This window comes from Thamnophis sirtalis, unplaced genomic scaffold, assembly GCF_051295495.1.
Source record: "Thamnophis sirtalis isolate CommonGarterSnake01/CBP01778 unplaced genomic scaffold, rThaSir2_p1.2 scaffold_14, whole genome shotgun sequence".
Taxonomy (NCBI): domain Eukaryota; kingdom Metazoa; phylum Chordata; class Lepidosauria; order Squamata; family Natricidae; genus Thamnophis; species Thamnophis sirtalis.
The window spans coordinates 36911461-36928717 of NW_028261394.1; the positions used below are offsets into that span (position 1 = coordinate 36911461).

At 42.5% G+C, this 17257-nt stretch overlaps 2 protein-coding genes across 3 annotated transcripts; one reads left to right on the top strand and one right to left on the bottom strand.

Moving 5' to 3' along the window:
- Window positions 1-2279: 2279 nt before the first annotated feature.
- LOC148042787 (uncharacterized) lies at window positions 2280-8473 on the top strand. Its single transcript, XM_087728789.1, has 6 exons — window positions 2280-2436; window positions 3424-3475; window positions 4772-4959; window positions 5542-5700; window positions 7438-7545; window positions 8313-8473. Exons 1-6 carry the CDS (start codon window positions 2281-2283, stop codon window positions 8424-8426), a joined length of 777 nt encoding a protein of 258 aa, XP_087584915.1. The 5' UTR covers window position 2280; the 3' UTR covers window positions 8427-8473.
- A 1648-nt stretch (window positions 8474-10121) lies between these two features.
- Window positions 10122-16907, bottom strand: LOC148042788 (uncharacterized). 2 transcript variants are annotated; one of them, XM_087728796.1, is made up of 6 exons: window positions 16752-16907; window positions 15725-15776; window positions 14465-14652; window positions 13974-14132; window positions 12003-12107; window positions 10122-10284 (listed from the first exon to the last, which is right to left on the bottom strand). In XM_087728796.1, exons 1-6 carry the CDS (start codon window positions 16905-16907, stop codon window positions 10171-10173), a joined length of 774 nt encoding a protein of 257 aa, XP_087584922.1. In that variant the 3' UTR covers window positions 10122-10170. The 2 variants fall into 2 exon arrangements, with proteins under 2 accessions (XP_087584922.1, XP_087584921.1); XM_087728795.1 differs by having other exon boundaries at window positions 12000-12107.
- Between the last annotated feature and the right edge of the window lie 350 nt (window positions 16908-17257).

Consider the following 17257-nt stretch of genomic DNA (forward strand, 5'->3'; position numbering starts at 1 on the left):
TTTGGGTGGAGAAGGCAGCCCCAGAAACCTCTTCACCTTCAATTGTTCCCGCTCAAGCGCCAGGCGGTCAGATTGAGCCACTCCGGGTCTGGGTGGATCAGACTCCCCTGGCACACATCCACCCTCCCCTGTGGAATATGCCAAGGAGGGTGGACTGACAATTCCACCAGCTCCGAGCACCAGGGCCGTCGTGGCCAGTGAGGGGCTACTAGAATGATTTCTGCCCTCTCTGCCACTAGCTTCCTCGTGACCCCTGGAATGAGAGGAAGTGGAAGGAAGGCGTACAGAAGGCCTGCCGGCCACCTGCAGCATAGGGAGTCGGTGTCCACCGCCCCCCCGGGTGGGGAACCGTGATATGAAATTTGGAACCTGAGTGTTCGATGAAGAGGCGAAGAGATCCACCATTGGATGACCGAACCTCTGCCTGATCTGTGCAAAGATGCTGAGATGAAGTTGCCACTCCCCGTGGTCCACCGTCTTCCTACTGAGTCAGTCTGCCTGTTGGTTCTCCACTCCGCTCGATGTGCTCCGCTCGAATCGACAGGAGGTTCTGCTCCACCCAGCACCCCCGGGGCTTTGCCTTGTCGCAAAGAGCCACGGAGTGAGTGCCTCCCTGCTTGTTTACGTGAGCCTTTTCCACCATGTAATCTGTCAGGACCAAGATGTGATTCCTGGTGACCGTCTGTTTGAACCGGCGAAGGGCTAAGTGGATTGCTCTGAGCTCCAGCCAGTTGATGTTCTTCTGCAGGTCCGTCGGCGTCCACCGGCCCTGGGCCAACTGGGACTGCAGGTGCCCCCCCCCCCAGCCAAACAGACTTGCATCCGTGGTGAGGACCAGCCTGTCCGATTCCCTGAAAAGAACCCTTTTGCCAGGGAGGGAGACCTCCACCAGCAGAGGGAGAACAGTACCTGAGGGGTCACTAGGACCTTGCAGCTTGCGTCGGTTGTCCCGTTCCTCGGGTGAGGGAGGAGGAACCACTGCAGGTCTCTGGCGTGAAGGTGAGCCCAGGGGACGATCCCGATGCAGGATATGAGCTTCCTGAGAAGCCTGGAGAGAAGAGCTACGGGAACAGATTGAAGCCTGCGGATCTCCTGAACCAATTCCATGATGCTGTCCCTGCGCTCCTGGGATAGGAAGAGGAAGAGGCTTCCTCTTCTTTTCTGAACGGCAGTGTCCTGTGAGGCTTGGCTTTTGAATTGAATTGAATTGATTTTATTTGTAGGCCGCCCTTTTCCCTGAGGGGACTCAGGGCGGCTCACAGAAAACCAGGGAGGGGGGAATACAACACTAAGACGACAACACATAATAAAAATAATACGCAACATGCATACAACATTCGGGCGGGGTAATGGTCCTTATCCCCAGGCCTGACGGGCGAGCCAGTTCTTCAAGGCTGTGCGGAAGGCCTGGACGGTGGAGAGGGTACGAATCTCTACGGGGAGCTCGTTCCAAAGGGTCGGGGCCGCTGCTGAGAAGGCCCTCCTCCTTGTGGTTGCCAGCCGACACTGGCTGGCCGATGGAGTGCGGAGGAGGCCTAACCTACGAGATCTTATAGGTCGTAGGGAGGTAATTGGCAGAAGGCGGTCTCTCAAGTATCCAGATCCACTGCCATGTAGGGCTTTATGGGTGATCAATAGCACCTTGAAGCGCATCCGGAGATCGACAGGTAGCCAGCGCAGCTCGCGGAGGATAGGTGTAATGCGGGTGAATCGGGGTGCACCCGCAATCACTCGCGCGGCTGCGTTCTGCACTAGCTGAAGTCGCCGGATGCTCTTCAAGGGCAGCCCCATGTAGAGCACATTGCAGTATTCCAGCCTAGAAATCACGAGGGCCCGAGTGACTGTTGTGAGGGCCTCCCGGTTCAGGTAGGGTCGCAACTGGCGCACCAGGCGTACCTGGGCGAATGCCCCCCTGGTCACAGCCGCTATATGATGGTCGAATGTCAGCTGTGGATCCAGGAGGACTCCCAAGTTGCGAACCCTCTCTGAGGGTGCCCCCCCTTCCACCCAGTGCCAATGTTGCGGGACCTGCAAGGCTGCAATGAGCGCAGATGGCGCATAGGCAGGCAGGAAAAGGGTGCAAAAACCGAGGTAGGAGAGCCAAAAATAAAAAGCTGCAAACAAATTCACCAGGAGGAACAGAGGGAGTGTCCTCAGATTTAGCTCAGTCTCCAGGCAATTGGGCCGTAACAATACCCATTCAGTGACTCCTCCCACACCCCACCTCGGAGACTAAACATTTGAGCAAGTTGGAAGCAGAAGCTGAAAGTCCTTGAAGAGATGGCAGAGCCAGTTGATTTCTGTGTTTTCAGCGTTCTGGTGACAGGATCCGATCGGGGGATCGGCCTGGGTCTGGTGAAGAGGTTTCTGGAGCTGCCTTCTCCACCCAAATGGGTCTTCGCTACAACTTTGGACCTGGAGGCAGAAGAAACCAAGGTAAGAATGAGTTAGCACAGGATGGGTTGGAAATAGTGGTTCGGAATTTGAACTCAGGCTGAATATCAACCTTGCATTTTAAACATCTCAGCAACATTCTGATCCACGAATGTTTACACACCAATTATATTTTTTTCCTTTTGCATCAGGCAGTGCTAAGAAAAATGCTGTTTAAACAGGATAGACTTCCCCTTTTCTTTTTTCCCGTTCCTTAAATTCTATTGTGGTTATTATGTATTAATGTATTGATTTTGTAAATAACGTATTAATTTTGTTCACTGTATAATCCCCGTTGGTTTTTTCATCTGCATAGCATAGTTTTTCTTATAATCAACCCCAAAATTGTTTTTTTTTTTAAAAAAACAGTGCCATTCAAAGCAAAGGAAAAAGTTAAATAGAGGAAAGTAGGAAGCAGGCATTGTGCAAGAGGTAAATGAGGCAGTGAAAAGAAGATGTTATCAAATCTAAATCATGCCAACAAAATTCATTACAGCTCTCTATGATTTTTTTAAATCCTTTCTCATGGGCAAACCACCTCATAAATATTCTGTTTCATGTATTGCATCCCTAGAAAACAAAATGTGAGTAGATCAAGTTGCTTCCTCCTAATGGGCTATTTTGCTCCTAATTGTCCAGATAAACATTGTCTGCTATTTTACAAAATAAGACTAAGGGTGAATTCATGACTGAGCCATTAATCTCATAGTGAAGGGTTCCATTTAAAAAGCTTTGAAACTGCAGTAGAATGAGGAAGATTTTGGGGGGAGCAATACATGATTCGGTTAAGTTGAATGGACTAAGATACTAAGCGGCATTAAGCCTTAATTTAGTTTCTTTTGTTTTGTTCAGTCAGAGATGTTGTACATTTAATGACAGAGAAATCACATTCCTGCTTTTCAGATCATCTTCTGTGGCATCCAGCTCATATCATTATCTGTGAATTTTAACTCACAGAAAAATCTAAGATCTTTGTTTTTCCTCCTCCAGGAGCTAAGAGAGATGGTTTGCAGATATCCAAATCTGGTGGTGTTGCAATTAGGTAAGTTTCAAGAGCCATGTGAAAATGGGACAGATTTGGTAGTGGAGGAAAGTCCAGTGTAACCAATTCAAAGTTATTCTTGGAACTGATCAAAGCTGTAAAAATCATTGGTTGGTTTCATGAAAGTCAGCTCCCCAGAAAGAAAAGAATGTAACTTACATGCCTCCGCATGTTAGAACTGCTTTCTCCAGTTTGAATAACAAGGTCTCATGGTAAATATTTGCTGTTAAAGAGTGTTCCCTTTACAGAATTTGCAACTTTGGTGTTGAAAGATGTAATACATATACTGTTGGTATGATCAGATGATTAAGCAATAATCTCAGTTGTTGTTGGTGGTTCTGCTTTGGTTCACTGTGGTTTCTTTGAGTTGACGTAGATTATTGTGAGACCCTCGGTTCAAAGAAGATAAACTGCTCCCCCTTCCAAGAGGTGGGCAGTCAGGTAAAGATGCTCCATTCATGGGCATCTGACATAAGGTAACATCTGCATCTCTCTGCTTTGAGAAGGGAAGGAGATTCTAGCAATAGCAATAGCAGTTAAACTTATATACCACTTCATAGGGCTTTCAGCCCTCTCTAAGCAGTTTACAGAGTCAGCATATCGCACAGTCTGGTGTCCTCATTTCACCCACCTCGGAAGGATGGAAGGCTGAGTCAACCTTGAGCCGGTGAGATTAGAACCACTGAACTGCAGATAACAGTCAGCTGAAGTGGCCTGCACCCTAACCACTGCGCCACCTCGGCTCTTACATAGCAACGTTTGCCAAAATCAGCAGCTTTAAGATATGTGGACTTCAACTCCCAGAGCTGAACTCCAAACTGTTCCAACAGTCAGTAAACTGATGGAATCTGCTTGCCCAGCAGACAAACTTTATATTAGTTAGACTTTTCACAGGGTTCAGGAAGACCTCACACGTATCTTTGTGTTTTAATCGTTTTATTCAATTTCTATAGTCTCCTATCTCAATGCAATTGATTCAATTGTCGGGCAGTTTTTGAGAGTTGCAGAAACAGAGTCAAAAGATACTGCAGAGTTTGTGCAGTAGCTTTTGGTTATAAAACCATGATTTGGATGTGATCTGTAAAGACCGTCTGACTTTAGCCCTCTAAGGGTGTCAGTTCAGAGCCAAGAGAGAGACTAGGTCAACCTGTGAGATCATTAAAGTTCTTCCTTTGAATGTTGAAGGTGGTTAGTGGCATGAAGAGACATGAAGATCTGTGGATTCAGGAGGCTCTTTGCCTTGCAATCACAGAACTTCATCTTGCTGAGGTTTCAATAACCCTCTTTTTTCCTTAGATGTTACTAAACCTGAAAGCATCCAAGCTGCTCAGAAAGAAGTGGAGAAATGTGTTGGAGAAGGTGGCCTGACCCTCCTATACAACAATGCTGGCATTTGGATCTTCAACGATCTGCAAACAGAAAATGCCAAGGATATGATGAGAGTTTACTCTGTCAATACCATTGGTCCACTGCTGATGACTCAGGTTCATTGATGAACAATGCAAGGAAGACTGCTTTAATCAAAGAAAAAAAGATTGAGCCGTTGAATTAAGTATAACACAAGGGCACGGAAACACTGCAGTGCCTCAAAAGAATGAAGTAGAAATTGTTCATAAATTTGGGAACAGGTTGACACATTAGGGGTGGATGCTCCTTTTAGGGAGGGTTGGAACATAGCAGTTTTCCTGGCTGTGCTCAGGTTAGGATAAGTTTATGAAGGTCCCCTTGGAGGAGATGGAATAGCAATAGCAGTAGCAATAGCAGTAGACTTATATACCGCTTCATAGGCCTTTCAGGACTCTCTAAGCGGTTTACAGAGAGTCAGCATATTGCCCCCAACAATCTGGGTCCTCATTTTACCCACTTCGGAAGGATGGAAGGCTGAGTCAACCCTGAGCCGGTGAGATTTGAACCGCTGACCTGCTGATCTAGCAGTAGCCTGCAGTGCTGCATTTAACCACTGCGCCACCTTGGCTCTTAGAACTTTCGAAGAACTTTCCCTGTCATTGCAGTGCTCCTTTTCCTAGAAATAACTGCGGCTCCTTCTCTTTTCTTCTCTCTCCAAGGCATTCCTACCCCTGCTGAAGAAGGCAGCCCGGAGAAGCCCATGTCAAGGGCTGAGCACCAGCAAGGCGGCTATTATTAACATGTCCAGTATTACCGGCTCAATTGAACTTATGTCTCATTTTGACCAACATAAAGTAATTGGATACCGCTGCTCTAAGGTACCTAAGGAGTTTTCTATGTGAACTTGTCTGCAGGCAGTGGGACCTCCCTTTCCATCCAAGAGGGCATCTGCCCATGCTTCTGTGTCCCCAATCCATTGCTGAGATGCAACTCTGTGTGGTGTCCCAGCTCTGGGTCAGCAATGATGCTCAATTGCTGTCGTCTCTGCTCTTCTACTAGCAGTTTCCCCAATTTGGATGCAGACGTCTTGCATTGAAGTGCTCCCTTCCACCTTTGAGCTCTTCCTCACAAGAACTTGGTTCAAATTCAGTGGGAAAGGATTCTTTGAAGAAGAAATTTCATTCATATTTTTGAGAATTGTAAGGATTGAGATTTGGAAAAGAAAGAAGTGCCTTGAATAGGTTGTTTTCGGTACTACCCAAATGTTACCTTTTCCATTTATTCTATAAAAGTCAACAACTCATCAAGAACAAATATGAAAAAATATAGCAGTGGGAATGTTTGCCTTGGGTTGGTACAAATATTTATTTGCAAAAAGGAGCTACATTGGTACCTTGGTACTCAACTGCTTTGAAACTCATCCAATTTGGTGCTCAATGTATTTTGACATGAAGATTTTGTCCCAGTACTTGTTGTTCGTTTGGTACTCAATGTACAGTCTAGAATGTGTTGGTGTCAGCTGCTTTGTGACTCATCACATCAGTCCTAAAGGGAACTGTTTGCCATTCATCATGATTAGCCAAGGTACCATTGTATTTAATGGGAAATTGTTTTGACAGCCCAAACAGGTTATTAAGTTTAAGTTTTATTTTATTTATATGGCGCCCTATTCCCTAAAAGGGACTCAGGGCGGCGAACAACTTAAACGGGAAGGGGAAACATACAAGTACAGAATAAACATATTAAAATGACCAACAACCACACCTGTCAAGAGGGGAAGGGAGCTCATCAACCCCAGGCCTGCCGACACAGCCAGGTTTTAACGGCTTTTCGGAAAGCAGGGAGAGAGGTGAGGGTCCGAATCTCCGCGGGGAGTTCGTCCCAAAGGGCCGGAGCTGCAACAGAGAAGGCCCTCCCCTGGGTCGTAGCCAGATGGCATTGGCTGGTGGATGGAACCTGGAGGAGGCCGGCCCTGTGCGATCTAATGGGTCTTTGGGAGGTAAGCAGACCCTGACACAGATTTTACTTGCATGAGTTGCAGAAATATTAAGTCTGTAGAGATTCTCAGTCATCCAGGTTGAGGTTGTCCCAAAGGGGCTTTTTCAGGAGGCAACTGGTCTTTCTTGTTTTTTTTTCTTTAAAAACATCTTGCTTCCCCGTTCAAGGAGCTTTTTCAGATCTGACTGGATGGTGGGGAATGGAAGGATTTATATTCCTTGCAGACAGCTGTTCATTTGCCTCCTTTTAGAGGGTCGTTGAAGCACTTAGACCAACTGTCTGCAAGGAATATAAACCCTTCCATTCCCCACCATCCAGATAGATCTGAAGAAGTTTCTGGGATGGGAAGCAAGATTTTTTTAAAGAAAAAAGACCAGTTGCCTCCTGAAAAAGCACCTTTTGGAGAGAATAAATAGGATACAGATTTGTTCCTTTGTGTGACCTCAAATAATTCTTCAGTTGTTATGCCTCATAGGCCTTTCCAGCCATGTGTAACTTTTATTATACAATATAATATCCTGTTTGTGCTGTTTATGTCCACTGTATCCTTCCCTTTTTTCCTTCAGTGCATTTTAACCTCATACTTCTCTTCCCCCCCCCCCCCCCCACCCTTGCAGGCTGCTGTAAACATGCTGACCAAGTGCCAGTCTCTTGGATATTCAGCCGATGGCATCATGAGTATCGCCATGCACCCTGGAGTAGTTAATACTACTCAAAAGCCAAATGTAAGTTTTTCTTTTTGGCATGGAAAACCAATAATATTTGCAGTTCTGGGTTGAAATGAGGATCCTTGGCGGTTTATGAGTTTCGTATATGTAACTTGCAAGGCCTGCTTATTCATGGTCAACTTAACTAACCCAAATTTAGGGATTTACACGATACTTTGCATCATCTCCCATCATAGGGGCTGGGCTTTTACACTGTATCTTCATAAGCCAAAATGAGATTGGCCTGTTTTAATACAAAATCCTTCTCTATGTTACAGTTGAACATTTGTGGTCCAACTCCCAGGCTCTAAGTAACACACCCATAGCAAACAAAACTCTGAGGCAGGTTGATTCCTCAAAGAATAAGTTTATTGGATATGTCATATTGGTACAGGCTGGTGAAAACCGACACTGAAGATTCCTACGCTTTTCATCTAACTAAAAGCAAAAGTTTGTCACTTTCCCAAAACAACCAGTCACATGGCCCAATCAGGACACAGCCCAGTTGCTAGGTGACATCAGTCCCCTCCTTCCGAACACCTGCTGGAATGTCCTTGGTTCTCAAGAGAAAGTATTCTGTTTTGACTATAATGCCCCAACTATCTCTATCCCAATCCCCCTGTCCCTTGGCTCCAGGGTGTCAGCACTAAAGTCTCAAAATGGCCTCATTAAGGGCAGCTTCAGGATTGACAGGAACTGCATTCTGCTGATCTGCTGATGGGAGGGTTCTGGGCTGGGCAGGATCCATTCTCTAAACTTCATGACATCCTTTTTTTTTTTTAAAGCTGGAAATGAGTGTGGAAGAGAGCACTCAAGGCATCATGGCTGTGTTGTCCAAGCTTTGTGAAGAGGACAACGGGACCTTTGTGGATTATTTGGGTCATCGACTTCCCTGGTGATCCATCGGTCTCACCTTGATGTCATTAACTCATAAAAAAGTGAGAAGCAACAATAAATAAATAAATAAATAAATAAATAAATAAATAAATAAATAAATAAATAAATAAATAAATAACTGAATGTCTTTTTGTTTTCTCTTTCTTTCAGAAGGGTTTTATTTAAAAAATTAACCAGTATTCTTCAATGCCTCATATGCAATGTGAGAGGATGATTAATTGAACTTTACATCAAACCTGTACATAATCTATTAGTTTCAAACACTTTTTTCAGAACACAACATTTCTTCTACACTTGCCATTTTCACACTCCATTCTTCTATTGTGGGTGTTTCAGTATTGATCCATCCTTGTGCATGTTACAATCTTGGCAAAACCAAGGTATACTGTATACCTGTCCCATGAAATGGCCATGAGAATAATCATTCCAGGTAGAAACAAGGAATGTTCTTTCATTTGAACTTTGAATCTGGTCCTTCTTTTAAGGCCACTTCTAGGCTGGGCGTTTCAAGAACGAAAATAGGCAAACCCAGAGTTCTTTTGCGGACACCAAACTACAGTTTAGGTAGTGAAATCATTTTCCCCTGACTTCCAAACTTTTCAAACATGCCAAAGACTGCTGTCTTATGGTCTCCTTATGGGGAGCCACTGTATGGAGAACTTTGTGGCAACCCTGGTCCTATCCTTGCTCCAGAGAGAAATTCTGGGGAACTTATCTATTCTCCAGCTCCTCTTTCCATGCAGGCATCAGCTATGTCTTCAATTTGTCATGGATTCACCCAAAATCACAAATCCTGTAAGGTATGTTGATGGTGTGGATGGAAGTGAGGACCACAAATACCTTCTTAGGTAATATATCTTTCCCTCTTATTCTGCTGATTTCTCTTTTGATTAAAAGAAGTAACGCTGCTCTTGAAGGCAGGCTATTAAGGTTTTTCAACAGTTGTGAAAGTGGGTGTGTCATGTTTCTAATTATTGTCCCTCCAATAAAAGGAAGAGATATTTGAAGAACATTTTCCAAGAAGATGGGAAGCAGATGCTGCAGCTCATGGAGATAAGGCAATGTCAGTGAATTTCTGCGTTTTCAGCGTTCTGGTGACAGGATCCATTCGGGGGATCGGCCTGGGTCTGTTGAAGTGGTTCCTGGAGCTGCCTTCTCCACCCAAATGGTTCTTTGCTAGACCTGTTAAAGTTTTATTTTTGCAAACTTAATAGTATTTGCAAAAAAAAAAAAAAAAACCAGCTAGTTCATGGGACATTTTTGATGGAAATGGCAAAAATTGAAATAATAATGAATTCTGGATTTGATGACTAAAAAAAGAATGGACTAAGGGATTTTGTAATATTGAAGAGGTAAGAGGGACCATGAGTTTCTTTATAATTGTTGAAAAGATGTTTGGAAGTTGCTTATTTTTTCTGATTCTTGTTTCTTTAAATATCTTCCTTTTCTCTTTTGCATGTGTGAATGTGTGTGTTTGTGTGTGTGTATTTGCATATGCGTGTTGATAGGGATATGTTTGAGAGGAATATGTTCTGAAAAAAGTGTTTGAAACTAATAGATTATGTAGAGGCTTGAGCTAAGGTTCAATTCCTCATCCTCTCACATTGCATATGAGACATTGAAAATACGGGGTATAAAAACCCTTCTGAAAGAAAGAGAAAACAAAAACAATGACATTCAGTTATTTATTTCTTTGTTGCTTCTCACTTTATTATGAGTCAATGATATCAAGGTGAGACTGATGGATCACCAGGGAAGTCGATGACCCAAATAATCCACAAAGGTCCCATTGTCCTCTTCACAAAGCTTGGACAACACAGCCATGATGCCTTGAGTGCTCTCTTCCACGCTGATTCCCGGCTGTCACAAAAAAAAGGATCTCATGAAGTTTAGAGAATGGATCCTGCCCAGCCCAGAACCCTCCCATCAGCAGATCAGCAAAATGCAGTTCCTGTCAATCCTGAAGCTGCCCTGAATGAAGCCATTTTGAGACTTCAGTGCTGACACCCTGGAGCCGAGGGATAGGGAGGGGGGAATAGACATAGTCAGGGCATTATAGTCAAAACAAAATACTTTCTCTTGGGAACCAAGGACATTCCAGCAGGTGTTCAGAAGGAGGGGACTGAAGTCACCTAGCAACTGGGCTGTGTCCTGATTGGGCCATGTGACTGGTTGGTTTGGGAAAATGACAAACTTTTACTTTTAGTTAGGTGAAAAGCGTAGGAATATTCAGTGTCAGTTTTCATCAGCCTGTACCAATATGACATAACCAATAAACTTATTCTTTGAGGAATCAACCTGCCTCAGAGTTTTGTTTGCTATGGGTGTTTTACTTAGAGCCCTGGGAGTTAGACCTCTTGATCATAAATGTTCAACTCTAACATAGGGAAGGATTTGTATTAAAACAGGCCAATCTCATTTTGGCTTATGAAGGTACAGTGTAAAAGCCCAGCCCCTATGATGGGAGATAATACAAAGCATCGTGTAAATCCCTACATTTGAGTTAGTTAAGTTGACCATGGATGAGCAGGACTTGCAAGTTGAAGATACTAAATCATTAAAATTATTTCTAACATTTTTAAAGAGGAACTCCTATTATTTGCTTTTCTATGTGAATCTTCCCCTGTTACGATTTTCGGAACAAATGTGTCAACCCTGCTTTGAATCTCATGTATGACATGGACTGAGTCCTTCTCATTTCATATATAAGCATATGTTTTCCTGCAGAAAGAGTGTTCTGCAAATAGGGAGAATCACCAATAGAAGGGATTCAAACAGGAGAAGGTCAGATTTAGTAGATTTCCTTTTAAGAGAAAATGGATTTTAACTTTTATAGGGGAAGATTGTTCAGTTTGCTGAGTTAAAATGTCTGTTCCTTCGTTGTCTTTACACCTCATTCAATACTCTAATTCAACATGTAGTGTAACTTTAAGAGAAGTTGTTGATGTGTCTCTTTTTATATTAGCACATTATTTCATTAAAAAAAAACCACTAAAGACCCAAATAAATCAAAATACCAAAACTTTCAGAGACTCATCATTAAGTCGTTCATATATGAGGGACCCTTAATGCTCTCTGAGGTTGGTTGTTTTCTTTAAGACATTTCATTCCCAAACTAGGTAACATCATCAGTGTCCTGGTGTTCCCTAATTTGGTAATGAAATGTTTGCAAGAAAACAAACAAGCTCATAGGCCACCAAGGACCCACATTTCAACCTTGATCTACAAATATTCTTCTTTATCATTCATAGGTCTTTGAAAATGTCTATCTATGTTGATTCATAGATAAGTATGAACGCGTTATATTTTTTCTCACATCATAAGGAGTTCTTGGTGCTCTCTGAGCTTGGTTGTTTTCTTGTAGACGTTTTCATTACCCAAACTAGGAAACATCATCAATGCTAATCATCAGTGCTGGGAAACAACCTCACTAGCACTGATGATGTTACTTAGTTGGGTAAGGAAACATCTACAAGAAAACAATCAAGTTCAGAGCCATCAAGGACCCCTCATTTCAAACCTGAACTGCAAATATTCTCCTTTATTGGTTTTCCATGCCGAAAAGAAAAACTTACAACTGGGTTTTGAGGAGTATTAACTACTCCAGGGTGCATGGCGACACTCATGATGCCATCGGCTGAATATTCAAGAGATTGGCACTTGGTCAGCATGTTTAGAGCAGCCTGCAAGAGTGAGGGGAAAAAGAACTATGAGGGAAAAATGCACTGAAGGAAAAAAGGGGAGCATACGATGGACGTAAACAGTACACAAAGTATATAATATTGTATATTAAAGGTTACACGGGGCTTCAAAGGCCTATAAGGCACAACAACTGAACAATTATTTGAGGTCATACAAAGGAACAAATCTGTATCCTATTTATTCTCCCCAAAAGGTGCTTTTTCACCAGGCAATGAGACTTTCTTGTTTTTTCTTTCCACTTCCCATCCAAGAAACGTCTTCATTTCTGAGTGGATAGGGAGGAATGGAAGGATTTATATTCCTTACAGACAATTGGACCAAGGCAATGGTGAAATTTACTACTGGTTCTGTGGGCGTGGCTTGGTGAAGTCATGTGACTCTGAAGTCGTGTGACGGGGATCAAAAGACAGAAACTCACTTTAACACTATCTTGCTGGAGCAGAGCTGGACCACCCCACCTGCCTCATTTTTGGCCTAGCAGGCCTCAGGGAAGCCAGCTAGAAACAAAAATGTACCCCACCCCTGCGTTTCCAGAGAACCTGCGGTAAAAAAATGCTTAAATAGGACCCGGATTGTTGTTGGGGGCAATATGCTGACTCTGTAAACCGCTTAGAGAGGGCTGAAAGCCCTATGAAGCGGTATATAAGTCTAACTGCTATTGCTATTGCTATTAAAAAGACAAAAAAGTTCCATAGATCAGCTGTGTGACGTGTGTTGATGGGAACTTTTTTTTTAAGTTTTTTTTTACTACCAGTTCTGGGAGCCAGTAGCATTTTTTACTATCGGTTCAGGTGAAGCGGCTCAAAATGGTAGCATTTCATCCCAGGTCCAAGTTCTTCAATGACCCTCTAAAAGGAGGCAAATGAACAGCTGTCTGCAAGGAATATAAATCCTTCCGTTCCCGACTATCCAGTCAGATCTGAAGAAGCTTCTTGGATGGGAAGCAAAACGTCTTGAAAGAAAAACCAAGAAGGACCAGTTGCCTCCTGAAAAAGCACCTTTGGGACAACCTCAACCTGGATGACTGAGAATCTCTACAGACTTCATTATTCTGCATCTCATGCAAGTAAAATCTGTGTCAGGGTCTGCTTAATAACCTGTTTGGCCTGTCAAAACAATTTCCCATTAAATACAATGGTACCTTGTTTAATCATGATGAATGGCAAACAGTTCCCTTTAGGACTGATGTGGTGAGTCACAAAGCAGCTGACACCAACACATTCTAGATTGTACATTGAGTACCAAACGAACAACGAGTACTGGGACAAAATCTTCATGTCAAAATACATTGAGCACCAAATTGGATGAGTTTCAAAGCAGTTGAGTACCAAGGTACCAATGTAGCTCCTTTTTGCAAATAAATATTTGTACCAACCCAAGGCAAACATTCCCACTGCTATATTTTTTCATATTTGTTCTTGATGAGTTGTTGACTTTTATAGAATAAATGGAAAAGGTAACATTTGGGTAGTACCAAAAACAACCTATTCAAGGCACTTCTTTCTTTTCTAAATCTCAGTCCTTACAATTCTCAAAAATATGAATGAAATTTCCTTTTCAAAGAATCCTTTCCCACTGAATTTGAACCAAGTTCTTGTGAGGAAGAGCTCAAAGGTGGAAGGGAGCACTTCAATGCAAGACGTCTGCATCCAAATTGGGGAAACTGCTAGTAGAAGAGCAGAGACGACAGCAATTGAGCATCATTGCTGACCCAGAGCTGGGACACCACACAGAGTTGCATCTCAGCAATGGATTGGGGACACAGAAGCATGGGCAGATGCCCTCTTGGATGGAAAGGGAGGTCCCACTACCTGCAGACAAGTTCACATAGAAAACTCCTTAGGTACCTTAGAGCAGCGGTATCCAATTACTTTATGTTGGTCAAAATGAGACATAAGTTCAATTGAGCTGATAATACTGGACATGTTAATAATAGCCGCCTTGCTGGTGCTCAGCCCTTGACATGGGCTTCTCCGGGCTGCCTTCTTCAGCAGGGGTAGGAATGCCTTGGAGAGAGAAGAAAAGAGAAGGAGCCGCAGTTATTTCTAGAAAAAGGAGCATTGCAATGACAGGGAAAGTTCTTCCATATCCTCCAAGGGGACCTTCATAGACTTATCCTAATCTGAGCACAGCCAGGAAAACTGCTATGTTCCAACACTCCCTAAAAGGGAGCATCCACCCCTCATGTGTCAACCTGTTCCCAAATCTATGAACAATTTCTACTTCGTTCTTTTGAGGCACTGCAGTCTTACTGTGCCCTCATGTTATACTTAATTCAACGGCTCAATCTTTTTTTCTTTGATTAAAGCAGTCTTCCTTGCATTGTTCATCAATGAACCTGACTCATCAGCAGTGGACCAATGGTATTGACAGAGTAAACTCTCATCATATCCTTGGCATTCTCTGTTTGCAGATCGTTGAAGATCCAAATGCCAGCATTGTTGTATAAGAGAGTCAGGCCACCTTCTCCAACACATTTCTCCACTTCTTTCTGAGCAGCTTGGATGCTTTCAGGTTTAGTAACATCTAAGGAAAAAAGAGGGTTATTGAAACCTCAGCAAGATGAAGTGATTGCAAGGCAAAGAGCCTCCTGAAACCATAGATCTTGATGTCTCTTCATGCCACTAACCACCTTCAACGTTCAAAGGAAGAACTTTGATGAACTCACAGGTTGACCTAGTCTCCCACTCAGCTATGAACTGACACCCGCAGAGGGCTAAGGTCAGACGATCTTTACAGATCACATCCAAATCATGGCTTTATAACCAAAAGTTACTGCACAAACTCTGCAGTATCTTTTGACTCTGTTTCTGCAACTCTCAAAAACTGCCTGACATTTGAATCAATTGCATTGAGATGGGCGACTATAGAAATTGAATAAAATAATTAAAATACAAAGATACATGTGAGGTCTTCCTTAACCCTGTGAACTAACATAAAGTCTAACTAATATAGAATTTGTCTGCTGGGCAAGCAGATTCCATCAGTTTACTGACTGTTGGAACAGTTTGGAGTTCAGCTCTGGGAGTTGAAGTCCACATATCTTAAAGCTGCTCATTTTGACAAACGTTGCTATGTAGAATCTCCTTCCCTTCTCAAAGCAGAGAGATGCAGATGTTGCCTTATGTCAGATGCCCATGAATGGAGCATCTTTACCTGACTGCCCACCTCTTGGAAGGAGGAGCATTTTATCTTCTTTGAACCAAGGGTCTCACAATAATCTACGTCAACTCAAAGAAACCACAGTGAACCAAAGCAGAACCACCAACAACAACTGAGATTATTGATTAATCATTTGATCATATCAACAGTATATGCGTGAAGTCTTTCAACATCAAAGCTGCAGAGTCTTTCTTCAAATGGAACTGCAGATAATTTCCTTGAGACCTCCTTGTTCAAAAGGTTCTCTGGAGAAAGCAGTTCTAACATGTGGAGGCATCTAAGTTAAATTCTTTTCTCTCTAGGGAGCTAACTTTCATGAAACCAACCAATGATATCTACAGCTTTGGTCAGTTACAAGAATAACTTTGAATTGGTTACTCTGGACTTTCCTCTACTACCAAATCTGTCCCATTTTCACATGGCTCTTGAAACTTACCTAATTGCAACACCACCAGATTCGGATATCTGCAAACCATCTCTCTTAGCTCCTAGAGGAGGGAAAAAAAGATCTTACATTTTTCTGTGAATTAAAATTCACAGCTGACGATATGAGCTGGATGCTACAGAAGATAATCTGAAAAGCAGGAACGTGATATCTCTGTCATTAAATGTGCAACATCTCTGACTGAACAAAACAAAAGAAACTAAATTAAGACTTAATGACGCTTAGTATCTTAGTCGGTTCAACTTAACCGAATCATGTATTGCTCCCCCCAAAATCTTCCTCACTCTACTGCAGTTTCAAAGCTTTTTAAATGGAACCCCTCGCTATGAGATTAATGGCTCAGTCCTGGATTCACCCTTGAACTCTGAGTCTTATTTTGTAAAATAGCAGACAATGTTTATCTGGACAATTAGGAGCAAAATAATCCATTAGCAGAAAGCAACTTGATCTACTCACATTTTGTTTTCTAGGAATAGAAAGCACAAAGCAGAATATTTATGAGGTGGCTTGTCCATGAGAAAGGATAAAAAAATCATAGAAAAGTGCAATGAATTTTGTTGATATGATTTAGATTTAATTACATCTTCTTTTCTCTGTCCCACATACCTCTTGTATTATGCCTTAATTTATGTTGCTTTCTACTTTCTTCTACTTAACTTTATTTTTCTGCTTTGAATGGCATTAGTTTTTTTTTTAATTTTGGGGGTTGAATATAATCCAAAACAAAGTATACTATAGCAAAGAAGAAAACCAATAAAAATATACCTTAAAAAAAGTTAATACATAATAACCACATTAGAATTTAAGGAAAAGGAAAGAAGAAAAGGAGAACTCTATGCTGTTTAAACAGAATGAATTCCATCTGCATTTCACTGAGCATTGCCTGCTGCAAGAGGAAAGACTATACTAATTGCTGTGTAAATGTATGTGGATCAGAATATACATGCGATGTTCAAAATGCAACAATTTAATTCCTGAACCATTATTTCCAAGTCTTCCTGTGATAACTCATTCTTACTTTTGTTTCTTCCCCCTCTAGGTCCATAGTTGTAGCAAAGACCCATTTGGGTGGAGAAGGCAGCTCCAGAAACCTCTTCACCAGACCCAGACCGATCCCTCGATCGGATCCTGTCACCAGGACGCTGAAAACACAGAAATCAAGTGGCTGTGCCATCTCTTCAAGGACTTTCAGCTTCTGCTTCCGACTTGCTGAAATGTTTGTCTCGAATGTCTCTTTTTATAACCGGAGATAATTTTATAATGAACGGACAACACCCCATTTTTTGATCTTTAGAGGAATTGCATTTATTACTAAATGTGTTTGCTGCCATCTCCCTGAGACTCCGGCTGGCACACCACAACCAATTTCTTATTTTAAAAAGTAGCATTGCTTACTTGAAAGTGAAGGAACAGTCAGTAAGGCAAGCTGCCACTTTATTGAATCTATGTACTGTAAGTATATATCAGGATTGGGTTGCTGCCGGTATTACTACCAGTTCCGGGCATGCACATTTGACCATCAAT